Source organism: Thamnophis elegans, chromosome 8, assembly GCF_009769535.1.
Source record: "Thamnophis elegans isolate rThaEle1 chromosome 8, rThaEle1.pri, whole genome shotgun sequence".
Classification (NCBI taxonomy): domain Eukaryota; kingdom Metazoa; phylum Chordata; class Lepidosauria; order Squamata; family Colubridae; genus Thamnophis; species Thamnophis elegans.
Window position 1 is genome coordinate 35,810,756 of NC_045548.1, and position 19,576 is coordinate 35,830,331.

The window sequence follows — 19,576 nt, forward strand, 5'->3', positions numbered from 1 at the left end:
ACAAACTGTTTCACTTCAAAATATACCTCTCAGCCTCTTCTAGAGTGATTCTGGAAATACTGATACAACTGCTTAGTTGCTTTAAAACAAGGTTAATTTGTATTGAATTTGTATCACATTGGAAACATGTTTAGTTTAACTTTAAGGATGGAACCAGTATAACCTGCCTTCTTGCGTGAAGTACTTTTACTGGAAATTATCTTGGCAGTGCTGATAGATGACCTTCTTGATTGTGATGTCCTTTCATGATTTTTAATGTATTATAAATGAAAGAACAACTTTCATCTCTTTCTAATCTGCTGTACTGTTCCTTCCTAAATACAACCCAATATAAGATTTTCAGAGTCTTCATATTTATTATTTTTATAGTGGATGATTCAAATCTTATTCCCATTTCATGGGCTGTTATAGTAGGAGCCATAAAGAGTTTATCCTCTCAGATTGCCATACTGCATAGCTAGTTTAAAGCAGGTTGACATAAACTTTGTGTTATCACAATAATTCATTGCATATATGTGTGTGTGTGTGTGTTTTATTTGTGCTGATAAATAAATAAAGGGAGACTAGTATAGATCTATTTCAAGCTATTTAGCTCTCATCAGCTAGCCATACCCTTACTGGGATTCGAACCTGGGCTATATTACATATTAGGCAGACGTCTTAGCCATTAAGCTACAGGCTCTGATCCGTTATCAGCTGAGCCAGGGAGAAAGGTATATATTTAAAGTCACAACCCCTGGTATGCCCCAATTATGGGAGGAAGCTAACTGCTTCCATTCTCTGTCAATCGGCTAATCACAAGAGTCCATCACGACAGAAACCCAATATTTTTACTGTTGCCTTTGTTACATTTGTGTTGTATTTGTGCTGATAAATAAATAAAGGGAGACTAGATCTATTTCAAGCTATTTAGCTCTCATCAGCTAGCCATGCCCTTACTGGGATTCGAACCTGGGCTATATTACATATTAGGCAGACGTGTGTGTATGTGTGTGTGTGTGTGTGTGTGTATATATATATATATATATATATATATATATATATATATATATATATATATATATATATAAAAATAAATAAATAAATAAAGTACAAGCCTATTTTGGAAGACTGATCTGTAGGTAATCTAGCTATTTTGAAGGAATATAATTGATATCCCATATCACCAAATCCTTAAATTGTTGGTTTACTTTGTTAATTATTCTGACCATGACATTATACTTACAATTGCCAGAACTTAAAAAAATAAAAAATAAAAATTGACTAAATTGACTAAGCATGTGGATTACTATATATTTCCTTTAGATACTTGGAATATTACAGAGAAACTTGTGTAGTATATTCACTGAATATTTCACTGTTTCACAACAGCTGAAGAAGACAGAAGCCAAAATAAATATGTTTCTGTTTCTAGTTTCTGTTGTATTAATCACTCTTGGATACATGGATGAAGGGGGTGGTTGTATAAATAAACACATATTATTGTAGACTCATAATGTATTATATTGTCCAAATCTATTGCTTCAAAAAAAAAATACATGATTTCCAGATCTCTAGTATAATATCATTTTATCTGATGTTAAAATCAGTTTTAGCCTTGAAAAATGGGCCAGCTTTTCTCTGCTCTTGCTGGTCACCTTTAAAATTGTTTTTAATCCTACTAGAGGAGAAAAGGTTAATATATAGCAATTTGTATATTATTATAAATATATATTAATAGACTCTGGGGGAAGTTTAAATCAGAAAAATAATATGGGCCAACAGTTAAAATATTTCTTACACAAGAAGTCCCCAACAGGAGCAATAAAGTAAAATAAACATAATTTGATTACGGATCAAATTATAACATTTAATTTGTTTCATTATTTATAGTGAAATAAAAAGAAAAAATCTGTTTTATCAACAGAAATAACAGTTGCCATCATCAATAGAGTTTAATCAAATAAGTATTTTTTTAAAATCCCTTCTCCTCCTCCTCCTCCTTCTTGCAGGACAAAAATTGAACACACAGTTCACACGATATAAACTAGCAGCTCTTTTTTTCCTGCCACACTCGACACACTTCATCTATGTGTAGAACAGACAGATGCTACTAGCACTTTTCAAGAAGTCTTATGAAAGAACACAGAAAAATTTTCTGATATTATCCAAGAATTGGTGTTAAATGTATAGCTGAAAAAACCAGCTGGTAGATAAATGTTGATTGATAAAAGAAATGCAGGAAGGGAATCAGATTGAAATTGGTAATCTTAAGTTTATAATCCATTATGGGAAGGTATGGATTTTTCCTCCATAAGACACTCTAAATTAAACTAAACTGAAATTAAACTGAATTGAAATTAAACTGAAGTCGAGATATGTTCTTCCTTTTGTTTCCCAATGGTGAACACATTTCAATATAATTTTGTCCAAAAGTTTCAAAGGGCGTTAAACATTATGATTAGATGCAAAGTCAGCCAGTTATTTAGACTGGCTCACATTTCCAGACTATATTAACATCCATAATAACACTTTTACTTGGTGCCATATATATTTATTTTGTATTGTTTTAATAATTTTAATTGTTTTTATGTTTTATGTTGTATGCTCTCTAGTCATTTGTTGAGATGGGATGCTATAGAAATCAAATAAATAAATATTGAATATAGAATTGGAAAAACAGTGCACTGGAACTTTTCATATATTTATGTCCTTAGTTTGCAAATGGTTCTGAAGATATGCTTAATATTTTTTTGCTTAGAATGATTGAAGATTGTGGGAAAAGAGGCGCTACCATGGCAGAAAGGAGGCAGCTGTTTGCAGAAATGCGTAAGTGCTATGGCATGTTATATTTTGTTCTGTTGGCTTTCCGACAGATGTTAGATTTCATGCAAAAGGCCAACAAGATAAAAAAATACCTGTGGTAAATATTACATGGATTTTTGCCCTGGGCTATAGGCAGTTTGTTCTACAATGTAAGAATTTCTACACAAAACAGGACCCAGAAACTATATTTAATTGACAAAATGATGCTTTTTAATCATTTCAATGCAGACATAGGGTTAAATATCTCTAGTATTCTTTCTTTGGGAGAAAACACATGTGAACAGTCAAAACCATTGTTTCTCACCAATAACCATACTGAATCTCAAATATATTTTCTCACTGTAATTCCATTTTCTTCAATGGATGCGGACCCAATTTGTTGGGACTGCATTTTACCAAACGCTTAGCAACCAAAGGCAAGGGCTGTTCTAATTCTGTATAATCTCATGTGTATCTTGTTTGATGTAATCTATGTTATTTGTTCTGGATTGTTCAATCCCAAGCAACGCACTGATGTTTTTCTGGGTTTCTTAAATTACACTTTTAGTTTCTTAATTTTGAAAATGTTTAAAAGTTTGCCAGAATACAAATGTTGTTTGGCATTTTATTTTGTAGGTAGAATTGAAACAGTATGACATTGACATTAATATTAAAACTGTGCGATGCTTCAGGCTGAAAAGCAACAAAAGGTTTTTGAACTATAAGGAATCATACATGTAGCAGCTCTCTGCAATTCTTAACCTGAATGTGTCTTTTCCTGGAATCGTGTGGTGCTATTGAAGGACATCTATGCAATACCAGACGAAATATGCAAACAAATGCCACGCACTCCAAAGGATCTTTTTGCCTTCAAATTCAGTGTGCTGTGCACCCTAATTATGATACTTTAACTTCAGTTGAGTTGGATCCTTCACAATGCACCTGGTCAGCAAACTAAAGCCATCTAAGCATTTTAGACTTCTGCTCTTATCAACCACAAGCAAAGTCCAAATAAAATAGTATTATAATACAGTATATAAAACATACCTATATATAGAAAGATCCAAAGGTATGTCACTTTTTTTACAGATGCACTTCAATTACATCTTAGTATTTATCAATATGATGGATTGCACCTTCAAACAAGCTCTGTATTACTATTACTCAGTCCCATTGTTAACAACCCAATTAATACTTGTGGAATTATTATTATGGAAGTCCATCAAAAAACTCAATTCTTTAAAAAAATAAATGTATTATCTTTGACAAGATATTAAATAGAACTGTACTAAAACAAAATTTAAAACATTCCAGAAATATTTTAAAAAGCAAAAAGCAAACTTAGTAATATTCAATCATTAACATGACATTAAAAAAACGGGGAAAAAAACCTGGGCTTCACTGAAATGGTTTTTTGTGTGTTTGACAACATGACCAGTGATTAAAGGAGTTAATCCTGGGAAACCAGTTTCCCAGGATGAAACACTGAATAGTTCAGGACAATCTTTGCCAGCCACAGATTGCACTGAAGCAGTTAGTTGATAAAAGGAACTTGTCTAGAGAATTTGGCAGATGAAAGAGAAAAAATAAGTAAAAGTTTTGTCAGTGGCAATGAAGAGTGGGGAAAAAAACCTGTTTTCCGCCCTCCCAATATAGAAATTAAATAAAGACCATCAACATTCCTTCTCTGTGTTCTAGCTATAATACCACAACAGAATTATTTTTTTACTATAAAAATTATATTTGCTGTCAGAGTCTTTGATGGATGTCTTGATTTTATATGTTATCACATTCAGAACTTTCAGAATAACCTCGTGATTTCCTTGGAGATCTGTAACTTAATATATCTTAAGATATTTACCTTATTTAAAGTATTGACCAATAAAAATCATAAATTTATTCTTGCATTTAGCATTCTAAAATTGTTTATATTTCCATGAAGGCACATTTTGAGGACTTCTTGCTTTGTCAGATCACCCCAATAATATAAATAGAAATTTCTTCATGTTATATGACAAACCACCACAACAAAAAAGGTTCAGTCTTTCTAAATTGGAATTACTTTAGGAATTACTTCTCCAACTGGTGTCTTAGAGACTTAGACCAATCCTCATCTTTTCAATAAAATCTTCTTGCTGACGGGCTAAGTGATGAAACGCTCTCATTTTGCTAATTAAATTTCATTATTTTATCATAACCAAAACATATTTCTTTTATGTTCTGAAAACAGTAAACAGTATCTTTGAATCATAAGACTGTTTGATTTTACCTTGGAGAATTATCTTAGCCTAGTTGTAATAAAAAACAGATTTGTGCTTGCAGCGTACTGTTCCCACCCACCCCCTCTGCCTTTTTCTCAGAGATTCCCAGATTAAGATCACCTCTGCTCCAATGTTACAAATAGACTGGATGAATTAGAACATAGTAACTGCTTAGGCAAAGAGTGCTCTTGCAATCTGTGTTCTCCAATGAATGTCATAAACAAATTTAGCCAAAGACCGTAAGTAGGTCATATTTTTTTAAAGATAACGTATTAGCTTCAGTCAAGCAAAGATACTGAGTCACACTTAATGCTAACATATACAACTGACTGCTTTTCTAGCTTGGTTTACATAAATCAGGAAAGGGCCATTCACTGTTAACAGCAGAAGCCTTTTTTTGATAACTCCCAAAATATTTATCAAATTCTTTGGGAGAGTGAACCACAAAATTATGACAATATGATTTCCTGCTAATACTAGGAAGAGAATTAAAGGAATAGGTGTGTTCATTCTCTGTGCCCATTACTGATAAAAAATAACTTTCCAAGTACCTAGAAACAAAAAAAAAAGTCTTCCAAAGCCTGGCACTTGGGTAATGGTGTCACATCCCTGTCTTAGCTCATGGTTGCTAAAAATTAATAACAGTTGCCCTTGGTTGCAGAAAGATAATTTTCCCCTGTCATAATCAATAGATTAAACTTTCACTGAAATGTTTGTGTGTGTTTATTAAACTCAGCTTGCCATGCTGTGTCCGCCTTCATGAGGACCATGGCAATCAATCAATCAATCAAATAAAACCCTGTAGGAAATGTCTATGAAGTCACCAGGAGTTCAGTTCAAAAAAGCTTTTTATGTGAACTAAACTGTTAATTTGAAGAACTTTTCCTGTATAGAACTCAGCTGTTCGGTATTTGTTTATATTGTTTGCTTGTGGTTTGATCATATTGGGAGTTGGGCAACATATTTATTTAATAAAACTACATTGGCTTTCAATGTGATAAATTAAAACTTCCCCTTTGGTAAAACCTTTTACCCAAGATTAACTGTGTAAAAGGTACTAAAATATCCTAGAGAAACCTTTTGTGAGTATTGTTGAGTGAGATTTAGGCACAGAACACATATATCTTAGCACATATATTTTTCCATAATTAGGGGCTCAAGATCTGGATCGTATCCGTTTGTCCACCTACCGAACAGCATGTAAGCTTAGATTTGTGCAGAAAAAATGCAACTGTAAGTATATCACTGATTAATTTGTATTACCTTCACTAGTCTACTACTGTGAAATTGTGCATGCTGTATATCTGTTAGGAATTAATTTTAATAAACATTCAGAAAGTGCAGATAATAACAGCTAACTCTTCAGAAGAACAAAGTAATTCACAACTCTTTATATGTGCATCAAAACATCTAAACCTACATGTTTGGATGCAGATATTAAGAGCATAGAAATTTAAAACTGCTGAAGTAAAATTCTAAGGGAAACTATAGCAAACAGCTTTCCTCTCACAATTTTGCTGTTTAATACTATTGTTTGTTTATTTTATTGGGTATTATCTTTTACACCTTGGTGTAACTTAACTTTTAAACACCTGCAATAATATCATATTAATTTTTGCCTTTAAAAATTTCACTGTTGGAATGGTAAACAAATTAGCATGTTTTTACTTATAAAGAATGAATTATATAAGCTGTTTCTGGGAATGTGATATGCTTTCAAATGTTCAGCACTATACAAATATTTGACAACATCTATTAGCATTTTCCATGCTATAGGAATCAAATACTGTAGCATTCAACAGCATTTCAAAGATATATATGGGATTTTATGTGGGTAGCAGAAGTTCTTTCTGCTTCCCAGGTGGGTCCCTCATTGTTTACTATTACTCTGTAGAAATTTGGATTCAATGATTATTTTTCTGACTGAGTCACTAAATAAGAGATATGCAGCTTTCATAGTTTAATGGGTATTTAAAAACAGAAGAAATGAAGCCTTTTCTGTTCACGAGAACTAATACATGTAGAATCTGCTCAGTGTCTCTCCATTTGTGTTGGTAGAATGTCATATATTGGTTTTCACCAAGCATGGGCAATTTGTGTTGCATGCAATCCTTGCTTGCAAAAATAATATGGCCTTTAGAACAGCAATGAATCCCCATTTGCATTTCCCATTGGATGGCTGGTAAAGACAACTGGTTGTTGATTTCCTATAAATTTGGAAACCAGAATATAATATAGGGAAGACTCATATTGCTTAAAATTGATGGGATGACAAAAATAGAACTAAATTTGTATGTGGCCCATGAAGAGCCCACGCATTTAAAGCTCTACCCTCTTAATCAAATAAATAGAAGTGTAACTAATACTATGACATCCCTTCTCCTTTGTTCTAATGTCTGCCTAAGGATCTTGTCTCTTTCAGTAGCAATATTAAACTTGTTTTAATACATCCCAGTCGTCTTCCAACTTTGCCTTTAATTTCCTTCTTGACCTTTACCATTGCTTTCCTTCTTCTCTTCTACTATACTAATCTTGTCTAATCCTTCTATGTGTCCCATATTCCTTTGCCATCTCTGATATTGTTTCCACCATCGTGCTTCCTTCTTCCATATTCAGCACAAATAAACAAGTACTGTCCTGTATTGATTCAACTGTGGGTCTAACTAGAAGTAGAGTAGGCAACCTGTGATCCCTGGGCATTATATTGCTCTTGGGCCTCATTTTTATGAGTACCAGAGCCCATTTCAAACACTTTGAAAATTGGCCCTATGGTTCAAAGCAGGAATCATGTTCAGTCAGAATCTTGTAAAGATGAAGGCATAGGAAAGCCCATCAGCATTGCCTACATCATGGTATAAGAGTACATATCCGTGTGAACAGTTCCAAGGAAAGTAATAGCAGATATGTCATTAATAATGAAAGTGTTTTTTGTACCCTTGACTTACACTAAATGTTGACTTTCAATTTTCATTATATCCTTGGCTGTAGCCTTCGCTTCACCACTCTTGACTACTTAAAAGCCTTTTACTTTCCGACATGACTCATTCTCAGCTTTCACTGCTGCTATTCTCTCCTTGAACATAGGCATTGTGCTATCTCATTTTTTCACACTCACATATGTATCTTCTTCAAAACTCACAAAGTCATTCAGCCAACTCTTTAATAAACCAAATATCAGTATTTGTGAATAACACTTTTCTCCAGGCTTTTAACTTTATCTTTTTCTCCCATCACTCCTCTCCCTTTCTCTGTTGCTTTCTCCCCTTTATATTTTAGACTGGCTCATCTTTAGACTATGAAATGTTCTCAGAGAAATAATGTATAAGTTACAGATCTACAGCTATGAACAAATCATCCAATTGCCAATAACAAAGATTTTTATATAAATTTGTAGAGGATCTATAAGTATAGGTACAACTTACAACAGTTCATTTAGTGACCGGTCAAAGTTACAACGGCACTGATAAAAGTGACACGACGATTTTTACAGTTACGGCTGTTGCAGCATCTTCGTAGTCACATGATTCAGATGCCTGGTACCTGATTCATACTTACGATGGTTGCGTTATCCCGGGGTGATGTGCTTAACAACTGTGGCAAGAAAGGTTTTAAAATGGGGTAAAACTCACTTAACAAATATCTCACTTAGAAACAGAAATTTTGGGCTCAGTTGTGGTCATGAGTTGAGGACTCCCTATAAAGACTTGATAAATTAAGGATGTTTCCTGCAAAATTCAAAATGGACAGTGCATGTTTTTCTGGAAAGGGCAAGAAAGGAAAACAGATGCCACACACAAAATATAGAAATATTTTATAGAAATTGAGTATATGATGAAAATGGTGAGCAGCTGTCCCCAAGTTAAATCTACAGATAATACCAACATGAATTTTGGGCCTTTATGTCTTTAAATATGTTTTTAAAAATTGGAATTCCAAAACTACTGTACAGTTTTCTTTAGTCTAAAATGCTTTATAGGCTCATAGTACAATTTTTTTAAAATCATTTATTCTAAAAAGCTTTTAGTAAGCTAAAATGTGCCATTTTTTTACACTGGTCTATAACCACTGAGTCACAGTGTAGCCACATACCATAATTAAAATTATTCAAAAAAAGTATTATTACACAGCTGTAGAGCTACCGCCCGCCAGACTTGCTGAATTTTACTCAGTTTGCTATGTGATTATTCTATAGTGACAACTATAGAAAGAGCAAAGGTAGCTGATTTCCTGGTATGAGAACAAACAGTTGATGGTCAGAAACTTTAAATACAAGATCAAGCTGATTATTCTTTAATTAAAGCAACCAAATCAAGTGTTCATATCCTTGAACGTGTTTAATTTGGAATCTTGGAGTTAATTGTGTTCCTTTACTCTTCACATTTTTAAGAAAAGGGTTTTTGTTTTGTTTTTTTGCTTTACCTCTAGAACAATATCATGATTTTTATGGGAAATAGAACAGTGTTTTGCTGACTATCAAAAAAACCTGTTCACTTCCATGGCCTGTCTTAGTTCTTCTTTGCTTTCCTCATTACATTTGTGGTTAATCACAGTGACAGGCATGGGAATTGAATTCCACACATCTTAAAGTAGCCAGGATTGAAAAAACACATTGATCTAATGTATTCTTTGATTCCTGGAAAACATTTGCCATTCATTTTCAGAACCTCTAAGAGCAAACTAGATTGCAAATAAAAAGCCATCTATGTGCATTTCTACTCAATCAAGTTCCTGCTATGCTCCTGTGGATTGTAAATACATAAATGTCAGGATGCATGTGATGTTTTAAATTCCTTCTCATTTCATTGTTTCTAATTTATATTAATACTGTATTCATTGATAAGATATTTTTGTTAATTTAAGTGGTTCCTCTTTCTGTAGTTGGCTACCATCATTCATCCTGAATATATGACGATGCAACATTTAATTTTGCTGAGGTATTAATATAGCCCTAAGAACGAATTTTAGTATTATTCAATGCATAAAATAGAAGCAGAGAAAACATGACTTACTTAAAGGAATTTAACTACAGACCTAAAGGATGTGGTACTATTTGAATTTTAAAAGCTCTGGTAACCCAGACCTAACAGTGTTTGCTTTTATACTTAACTGATTTTTAAAAGTCTTAAATCCACTTAAAAGGGAAGAAAGAGGTATTATAGCTATTCTTCATATCTTTCTTTTTAAAAGCATTGGTGCTTGGATTTAAAGAGGATGTAAGAAGATCTCAAATATCCCACAGAACAAATCCTCTATACTGGTACAAACACAGCTGATTGTTTGGTCTCATTGGAATAAATAGGGATTTTGATTAAACTGGTTTCCCTTTCAGAGCAGATTTACCTCCTCTTTACTTTAGAGACTCGCAGCCAGGAATATCTGCTGTACAGATGTATCTTTTGGGCTGAATGTCCCTTTTTGGTTTCTTGTATGATTCAAATATTTCTAGCACTACTTGTGAAAGTTCACCTTTTGGTTGTTCCACTGTTTGAATCCTCTTCTTTTACCTGCTTGAAAACATGATCTGCCTTCTCCTAGCTGGCTTCTCTGACTTTGTACTGAAATGCTATTCCTTCGAGTGCCCCTCCAGTCAACAATCAATTATTCTCCAACAACTAACTTAAGCTTCTAGAACTGAGTTGGAAAAATCCAGCAAAGCTCTTTATTTTTGAGCCGAGGTGGCCGCAGTGGTTAGGGTGCAGGCCACTTCAGCTGACTGTTATCTGCAGTTCAGCGGTTCTAATCTCACCGGCTCAAGGTTGATTCAGCCTTCCAGCCTTCCGAGGTGGGTGAAATGAGGACCCAGACTGTGGGGGGTGATATGCTGACTCTGTAAACCGCTTAGAGAGGGCTGAAAGCCCTATGAAGCGGTATATAAGTCTAACTGCTATTGCTATTGCTATTATCCAGGAGCCGACATCTGGTAGCTCTAACTAATTAACCTTTTATTTTATCTTGGACTAGCTGTAGGCAATCATTTCAAATTTAGTAACTGAACAGTTCTGTTTGAATTTTCCAGCTACAAATCACATTTGCTCATCAGTTCCAGTTGCATTAGGTCAGCTTAGGCCATATATAAACAAAGATAGGTTGTCCCACTAGTTATTTTCAAGCTGTTGTCATAAAGCATTTAGCAACTATAATGAGGGTAACCGAATACAAAATAGTAGAGTCAAGCTTTATGGCTATATTATAATTTCATTTCAAATTACCTATAGAAACATAACAAAGATGTAAATAAACAGGTAGCAAATATAACTTTTCAAAGAATTGAACTTTCACTATAGAAACAGGCAGATTATTACAAAAGTGGGAATAAAAGATTCTTGGTAAGGAAGATTATTTCCATCATATAATTCAATTGCATCATATAATTCAATATGCAACAAAATTCATTTTAATGTATGCAAATTAGTGTACATTCAAAGTGACAATAAAGTTATTCTGTTCTATTCTATTCTATTCTATTATTCCATTCCATTCTTCTATCTTTTAAGCTAGTATAGGTCTTAATATAGATTGGCTACATTTATTAAGAGAGCAAATTTAGTGGTTAAGATGCTGGATTAGAGGTAGAGAAACATGAATACTAGTTCTACCTTGGGCACAAAAATCAGATTAGTGAGTTTGGGCCACTCTCACTCTCTTTTAACCTAGTAATAAGGCAATAACAAACCACTTCTGAAAAAGCTATCAATGTATTAGTTGCACGTATTAGTTCCTGCAATAAGGGGGGGGGGGAGAGAGAGAGAGAGAGAGAGAAATTATGGTGATGAGTTGTTGATAATGTCCTGTATTGTTTCCACAAATCATGTATTCCTTACAATGTATTTTTGTATTAAGAGGGACATAATCATAGAGCTGGAAAAGCCATTTACTCATTGAACCCAACCCCTGCTTAGTGCAGGAGTAACAAGTTAAAACATACCACACATAAAGCAATTTTAACATCTGTGTAAAGCCAACCAATAAAATATATATTGTTATTACTTAGATCATTGAGAAACTTCTGTTATTTCTAATATTCAATAGGAATCACTCTTATTAAATCTGTTCCATGTTCTGCAATCTAGAATGAGGTAAACTCATTCTTGGTCTCCTACATGTCATCATATCCAACCCTTCAGTCTTTCTTCAAGGAATATCCAGCTTATTCAGTGTCCCTTCATAGACCTTGGTTTCTGGTCCCTGATTTATCTTCGTATCCCTTTTCTGAACCTCTCCCAACAACTTTGAATCCTTAAAGATTGGTGCCCAGAACTGAACATAGTATTCAAAACAGGCTCGGGGCTCAGATGCCAATCAACAACCTTTGCTTAGGACTAGCACATAACTAGGGAGCAATAAGAAACAAAAAATCTGTTCTATTGTTGGTCTAAATGAAAAGTTCTCCCCCTCCCCCGAGCCTAATACAAGAAACTTGTCACTGAAGGCATCTACAGCAAGGAGAGGGGATTTTAAAAAAAGATGAGAGCCATGTCCATTCAATCAAAGCTATGCCCTATTTTGTGTGCAACTCATGGCAAAAAGGGAGCAAGACTTCAGCCAAAAATCATTGATGCATCTTAACTTTATTCAAACTCTGCAGATGCCCTTGGACATACATCTTTTGCATATTTTAATCCTGGTAATCTTTATAGTCCTGTAGAGTAGACCAGTTTAATGTTACAAATGTAGGGTTAAAGATAACCAAGAGCATAAATTACTTCACACAACAAGGGTGAATTTATTTTTAACTGATTTCCCCACTCACATATAACAGAAATAGGATAAATGTATGCCTTAGGCATACTTCTCAATGAAATGTGTTTTTTTTAGCTCATACTGTAATTTGTAAGCCAGGGGAGTGAAAAATGGTATCACGAGCTGTGTAACCAAATCTTTGCAGTGTTTATTCAGATACATGGATATAAATTATTTTAAGGAAATAGCAGAAATCTTTATTTGTGTTTAATCTGTTAGAAAGCTAATATGGTTAATGTTTAAGAATTCAAATATATGCTGTTTTTTAAAATATGCCCACTGCCACCTAGTGGTTAGTAATTGATCTTTCTCCATTAGAAATAGAATCTGTATTACTTCATCTTCAGGAAGTGATATAAAATTTATTATCTACGATTCAGGGCTCCTCTTTTCATATGAAATTTCAAGCTGTTTCTATTCATTGATAGCTTTGACTATCACTATTTCCTTAGCAAGCCTAGCTATTCTATTCATTTTGACAGAGACTGTTTCTTTATATCTGTTTAGCTTGGATGTAAAACTGGTTTGCAACTTCCTGGTCTATTCTGATTCTATTGCCCCTTTTGGCTACCACTTTTGGGTAGCCAAAATTCCATGTTGATATTTATTTATTTTGTTTATTTATTTAGTTTGCCATTCATGTACAAGATAACAAGAATAATCATGAATAAGAACACAGAAAATGGGTACAAATAACTGGGGACAGTAGGACAGGGATGTTAGGCACACTGGTGTACTTGTGCACACCCCTACTGACCTTTTAGGTGAGGTCAATAGTAGACAGTTTATGGTTAAAATTATGGAGGTTTGAGGATATAACGATAGAGTCAAGTAGTGCATTCCTGGCATTGAACCACTCTGTTGCTGAAGTCGTATTTTCTGCAATCATATTGGCAATCTTCTTTGTAATAAGGAAACCATCAGGGTAACTTCAGTATAGGAAACAATAATAGAGGCTCACAGACAGACAGACAGACAGGCAGACAGATCAGGCAGACACTAGTGGAAGGGTACTCTTTAGTTATATTCCCTAAAAAAAGTAGTCCCTTGGCCTGAATTATGAGGATAAATTAGGTTGCTATATTATTAAAGTTAAACAAATCTCAGTTGGGTGGGTAACAGAGGGGAAATTCCCTTAGTTACTTGAAGGAAAAGCACCAAGTTGTTATTAATTAATAAATTAGCACATTAATAATTTCCAGTGACTGTTGCAAAAATAATACTCATTTAGCTCCTCTACTTTTTCCTGTCATGCTGAAATACTTTTAATAGTTTTATTTTTATAATATTTTTGCAGCTTTTTATTGACAGACAGATTTGAAGATATTTTAAATAGCCATCTATTGGTTATCTAGTACTTTTCTGTATACTGCTTTATTGTTTTGTCCTTGAAGATTTTGCTGCAGTTGAGAGAACTATAATAGATATATAAAATATGATTACAGCTATATATCATTTATAAATGCATGCCCAGCTTTTATTTAGCACACAGCCAATATTCTGTTATTCTTATCTCACTTTCCTTCCTATATTTTTCTTCACTTTAATATATAAGCAAAGAAAAAAAGGTTTCAAAAAATAAAACCAAAAACTGATAAGGCAGAAAGGACATTAAAAAAGACAGACAGATGCATACACATACAAAACAGCTCAGTTTTTAAACACAACATTAAACATGATCACAATAAAGATTTGATTGACTGAACATTAAACACTGACCACACAGAATAATATTGATCAGTGAGTGTTTCCATTTCACTAAAAATAGTCAGTTCACAGGCAGAAAGTAAACATATATCACCAGTGCAAGATCATAAATCTCGCATGACACTGTCTTTTCGTCATAAAATAATATTTCTTTGCTACAGCTGATGCTCAATAAATCTACAGTTCTTCAAAAAATGATTAATTCCAAATGTTTGGCATATTTCAAACTCTGTCAAAACTACTGTCAGCATCAAAGTGGGCCAGAGCATTACGGTCATGACTGGGAGGGGCAGGTACGACGGGAGCTTCAGGGCTAGGCATTACCGAGGAAGGAGGGTCCACTACGTCACAGCGATCCCTCCTTCCGGCCCCGTTAGCTCCACTCCAGGACCAGATGGTGAGAGTTGCCAGGGCCCTAGTCTCAGGCTGCTGTTGCTAAATGCCAGGTCTGTGGTTCACAAAGCTCCTCTCGTCCGGGACCTAATATTAGACGAGGGGGCAGACCTGGCATGTATTACTGAAACCTGGCTGGGCCAGGAGGGAGGAGTCCCCCTCACTGAAATGTGCCCAGAAGGATTTCAGGTGCTCCATCAGCCATGACACCAGTAAAGGAGTGGGGAGTGGCAGTTATCATCCGAAGGTCATTAGTTCCTTGTAGGATCCCTGCTCCGGAGCTTGTCGGGTGTGAGTCCCTGTTGGTGAAGTTGGACCTTGGGGGTCAAGTGGGCTTGTTGCTAACGTACCTACCTCCCAACAGCGTTACCACAGCCCTCCCTGTGCTCCTCGAGTCAGTAGCCGAGCTAGCGGTTGAGTTCCCCAGGCTTATTGTGCTGGGGGATTTCAACCTGCCTTCACTCGGTGAACGCTCTGATGGGGCGCAGGAGTTCATGGCTTCCATGACAGCCATGGACTTGACCCAAGTAATTCGGGGTCCGACTCATACAGTGGGTCACACGCTTGACCTCGTAGCTCCCCGTGGAGATTCGGACCCTCACCACCCTTCAGGCTTTCCGCAAAGCCCTTAAAACCTGATTGTTCCGACAGGCCTGGGGCTGATGAGTTCCCCGCCCCCGCTCGAATTGTGTGGTTGTTGAGTGTTTTTTTTTTAATTGTTTTTTTTTAGGTATTTTTTTTTTTTAGGTATTTTATTAAAATTTATAGGCCGCCCTTTTCCCTGAGGGGACTCAGGGCGGGCTTACAACCATTAGGGAGGGGGTACAATACACAATAAACGATATAAAAACAAGATAAGTAGTAAAAACACAACATGCATTCTACATTCAACACTCGGGTGGGGCAAATTAAGGACTTATCCCCAGGCCTGTTGGGAGAGCCAGGTCTTGAGGGCTGCGCGGAAGGCCTGGACGGTGGTGAGGGTGCGTATCTCGACGGGGAGATTGTTCCACAGGGTCGGAGCTGCAACAGAAAAGGCTCTCCTCCGTGTAGTCGCCAGTCGACATTGACTGGCGGATGGAATTCGGAGGAGGCCCAGTCTGTGCGATCTAATCGGTCGGAGGAAGGTAATCGGCAGAAGGCGGTCTCTCAAGTACCCAGATCCACTACCATGGAGTGCTTTAAAGGTGGTCATCAGTACCCTGAAGCGCACCCGGAGATCGACAGGTAGCCAGTGCAGCTCGCGGAGGATGGGTGTAACGTGGGCGAACCGCGGTGCGCCCACTATCACTCGCGCAGCTGCATTCTGGACTAACTGCAGTCGCCGGATGCACTTCAGGGGCAGCCCCATGTAGAGCACATTGCAGTATTCCAGCCTAGAGATCACAAGGGCTCGAGTGACTGTTGTGAGAGCCTCCCGATTCAGGTAGGGTTGTAACTGGCGAACCAGGCGAACCTGGGCAAATGCCCCCCTGGTCACAGCCGACAGGTGATGATCGAGAGTCAGCTGTGGATCCAGGAGGACTCCTAAGTTACGAACCCTATCTGAGGGGTATAAAATTTGACCCCCCAGCCTGATAGATGGAACATTAGCCAAATTGTTGGGAGGGAAACACAACAGCCACTCGGTCTTGTCCGGGTTGAGTACCAGTTTGTTAGCGCTCATCCAGTTCCTAACGGCCTCCAGACCCTGGTTCATCACATCCACCGCTTCATTGAGTTGGCACGGGGCGGACAGATACAATTGCGTATCGTCCGCATATTGATGGTATTTTATCCCGTGCCTCCGAATGATCTCACCCAGCGGTTTCATGTATATGTTAAATAGTAGGGGGGATAAGACCGAACCCTGCGGCACCCCATATTTTAGGGGCCTCAGGGACGATCTCTGCCCCCCCACCAACACCGACTGCGACCTGTCCGAGAGGTAGGAGGAGAACCACTGCAAAACAGTGCCTCCCACCCCCACCTCCCGCAGTCGTCGCAGAATTGTTGTAGTTGTTTGCCCATTGTTTTTCCTCCTGTTCGTATTCCCACCCCCTTACTTTGGTTTGTGAGCCGCCCTGAGTCGCTCTGGGAATAGGGCGGCATAGAAATGCAATAAATCAAATCAAATCAAATCGTATTTCTCTCGGAGCAGTGGAGACGTAATCTAGATTTGAAGGGCATTAAGACCTTGCCCTTGTCATGGTCTGATCACTTCCTACTGAGGTTGACTTTCGGAAACCAATCCCCCACTGTAGGGAGGGGGAACCGATTAGGTGGTTCCGCCCCAGGCGCCTGATGGACCCTACGGGATTTCAGACGGCACTTGGTGAAATACCTGACGCTCTCCTCCACAGTCCAGCAGAGTCTTTAGTCGCTGCTTGGAATACATGGGGTATTCCAAGGCGACTGGCCTTCTCATCGTCGCCATGGTTGATCCTAGTGCGTTTTCTCCCCCCCCCCTCCATCACAGCTTTTTGACTCTAATTATCATCTAACTATCACTGCCACGGATCGGCTTTTACAATTCTGGCTTGTGATCCCCGTGGCCGACTTCTGCCTCCGACTGCCACTACCACTGCCGCTACTATCCGTGATTGTTCCTGGCTTGCCTTCTTCAGACGACGCTGCCTCCCTGAACTGTTTCCATCTTTCGACCGCTCTCACCCCCTGCCACTCTGGCTGCTGCTGCTGGGCCATGGAGTTCTTTGATCTCCGTTTTTGCCGAGAGCCTTGCTTGCCATTCTGTATCTACAATTCTTGCAGAAAAGGAAAGCGGAGGACAAAGAGGATGTGGGTAGGGAATTTGCCCTCTCCCCCTTCGACCGGGATTACCCCCCACCTACTTTAAACTGTAGAACTTTGTCCCTTCTATTTGATCCAGCGGAAGAGAAGCTCCCGAGCGTAAAGACTTTTCCTCTCTTGTCCTATTACTGATTTATTATCTCCAAACTGCGCCAATCGCAATTCCCGTGATTTTATGAATTTGGTGTATATGGTGTGATTGTTGATGTCTGTACCCACTTTTATTAATTCTTATTACCATTGTATTTTGTATGTTTTAAATTGACTTATGTGGGGACTGTATAGGTGAGCGGCTGTGTATGTATGAGAGGACTGGGAGTACAGCCTGGTGCCTCCTCCACTGAGTGCTATTGCAGAAGTGGTAAGGGGCCCAGGCCCACATCCCATCCTAGAATGATTGACATAAATGACCTGCTGGAGAGAGTGGAGGCTACGGGAGGGGAAATGGGGTCTACAGGTGCGGGAATGGGCCGGAGCATTATGGTCATGACTGGGAGGGGCAGGTACAACGGGAACTTCAGGGCTAGCCATTACCGGGGAAGGAGGGTCCGCTACGTCACAGCGATCCCTCCTTCCGGCCCTGTTAGTTCCACTCCAGGACCAGATGGCAAGAGTTGCGAGGGCCCTGGTCTCAGGCTGTTGTTGCTAAATGCCAGGTCTGTGGTTCACAAAGCTCCGGGACCTAATATTAGACGAGGGGGCAGACCTGGCATGTTTTACTGAAACCTGGCTGGAGTCCCCCTCACTGAAATGTGCTCAGAAGGGTTTCAGGTGCTCCATCAGCCGCGACCCCACCTTCACTTGGTGAACACTCTGATGGGGCGCAGGAGTTCATGGCTTCCATGACAGCTATGGACTTGACCCAAGTAATTCGGGGTCCGACTCACTCAGCGGGTCACACGCTTGACCTCATATTTCTCTTGGAGCAGTGGAGACGTGATCTAGTTTTGAAGGGCATTAAGATCTTGCCCTTGTCATGGTCAAGCGTGTGACCTGCTGAGTGAGTTGAAATCCCCCAGCACAATAAGCCTGGGGAACTCTACTGCCAGCTCGGCTATTGACTCGAGGAACGAGGGGAGAGCTGTTGCAACGCTGTTGGGAGGTAGGTACGTTAACAACAAGCCCACCTGACCCCCAAGGTCCAACTTCACCAGCAGGGACTCACACCCGACAAGCTCCGGAGCAGGGATCCTACGAGGAACTAATGACCTTTCGATGATGATTGCCACTCCCCCACCCCTTTACTGGGGTCGCGACTGATGGAGCATCTGAAACCCTTCTAAGCACATTTCAGTGAGGGGGACTCCAGCCAGGTTTCAGTAATACATGCCAGGTCTGCCCCCTCGTCTAATATTAGGTCCCGGAGCTTTGTGAACCACAGACCTGGCATTTAGCAACAACAGCCTGAGACCAGGGCCCTCGCAACTCTCGCCATCTGGTCCTGGAGTGGAACTAACAGGGCCGGAAGGAGGGATCGCTGTGACGTAGCGGACCCTCCTTCCCCGGTAATGGCTAGCCCTGAAGTTCCCGTCGTACTTGCCCCTCCCAGTCATGACCATAATGCTCCAGCCCACTCCCGCATCTGTAGACCCCATTTCCCCTCCCGTAGCCTCCGCTCTCTCCAGCAGGTCATTTATGTCAATAATTCTAGGACGGGATGTGGGCCTGGGCCCCCTACCACTTCTGCCATAGCACTCAGTGGAGGAGGCACCAAGCTGTACTCCCAGTCCTCTCATACATACACAGCCGCTCACCCATACAGTCCCCACATAAGTCAATTTAAAACATACAAAATACAATGGTAATAAGAATGAATAAAAGTGGGTACAGACATCAACAATCACACCATATACACCTCATTCATAAAATCATGGGAATTGCGATTGGCGCAGTTTGGAGAT

The 19,576-nt window shown here is 38.4% G+C and overlaps 1 protein-coding gene across 2 annotated transcripts in view; it reads left to right on the forward strand.

Moving 5' to 3' along the window:
• DTNA (dystrobrevin alpha) overlaps nt 1-19,576 on the forward strand; it is a 154,785-nt gene that overhangs the window by 45,898 nt on the left and 89,311 nt on the right. For both annotated transcript variants that reach the window (XM_032223035.1, XM_032223036.1), the window contains exons 2-3: nt 2,741-2,808; nt 6,198-6,278. In XM_032223035.1, the coding sequence (XP_032078926.1) occupies nt 2,741-2,808; nt 6,198-6,278 (149 nt within the window). The remainder of the gene's footprint in view (nt 1-2,740; nt 2,809-6,197; nt 6,279-19,576) is intronic.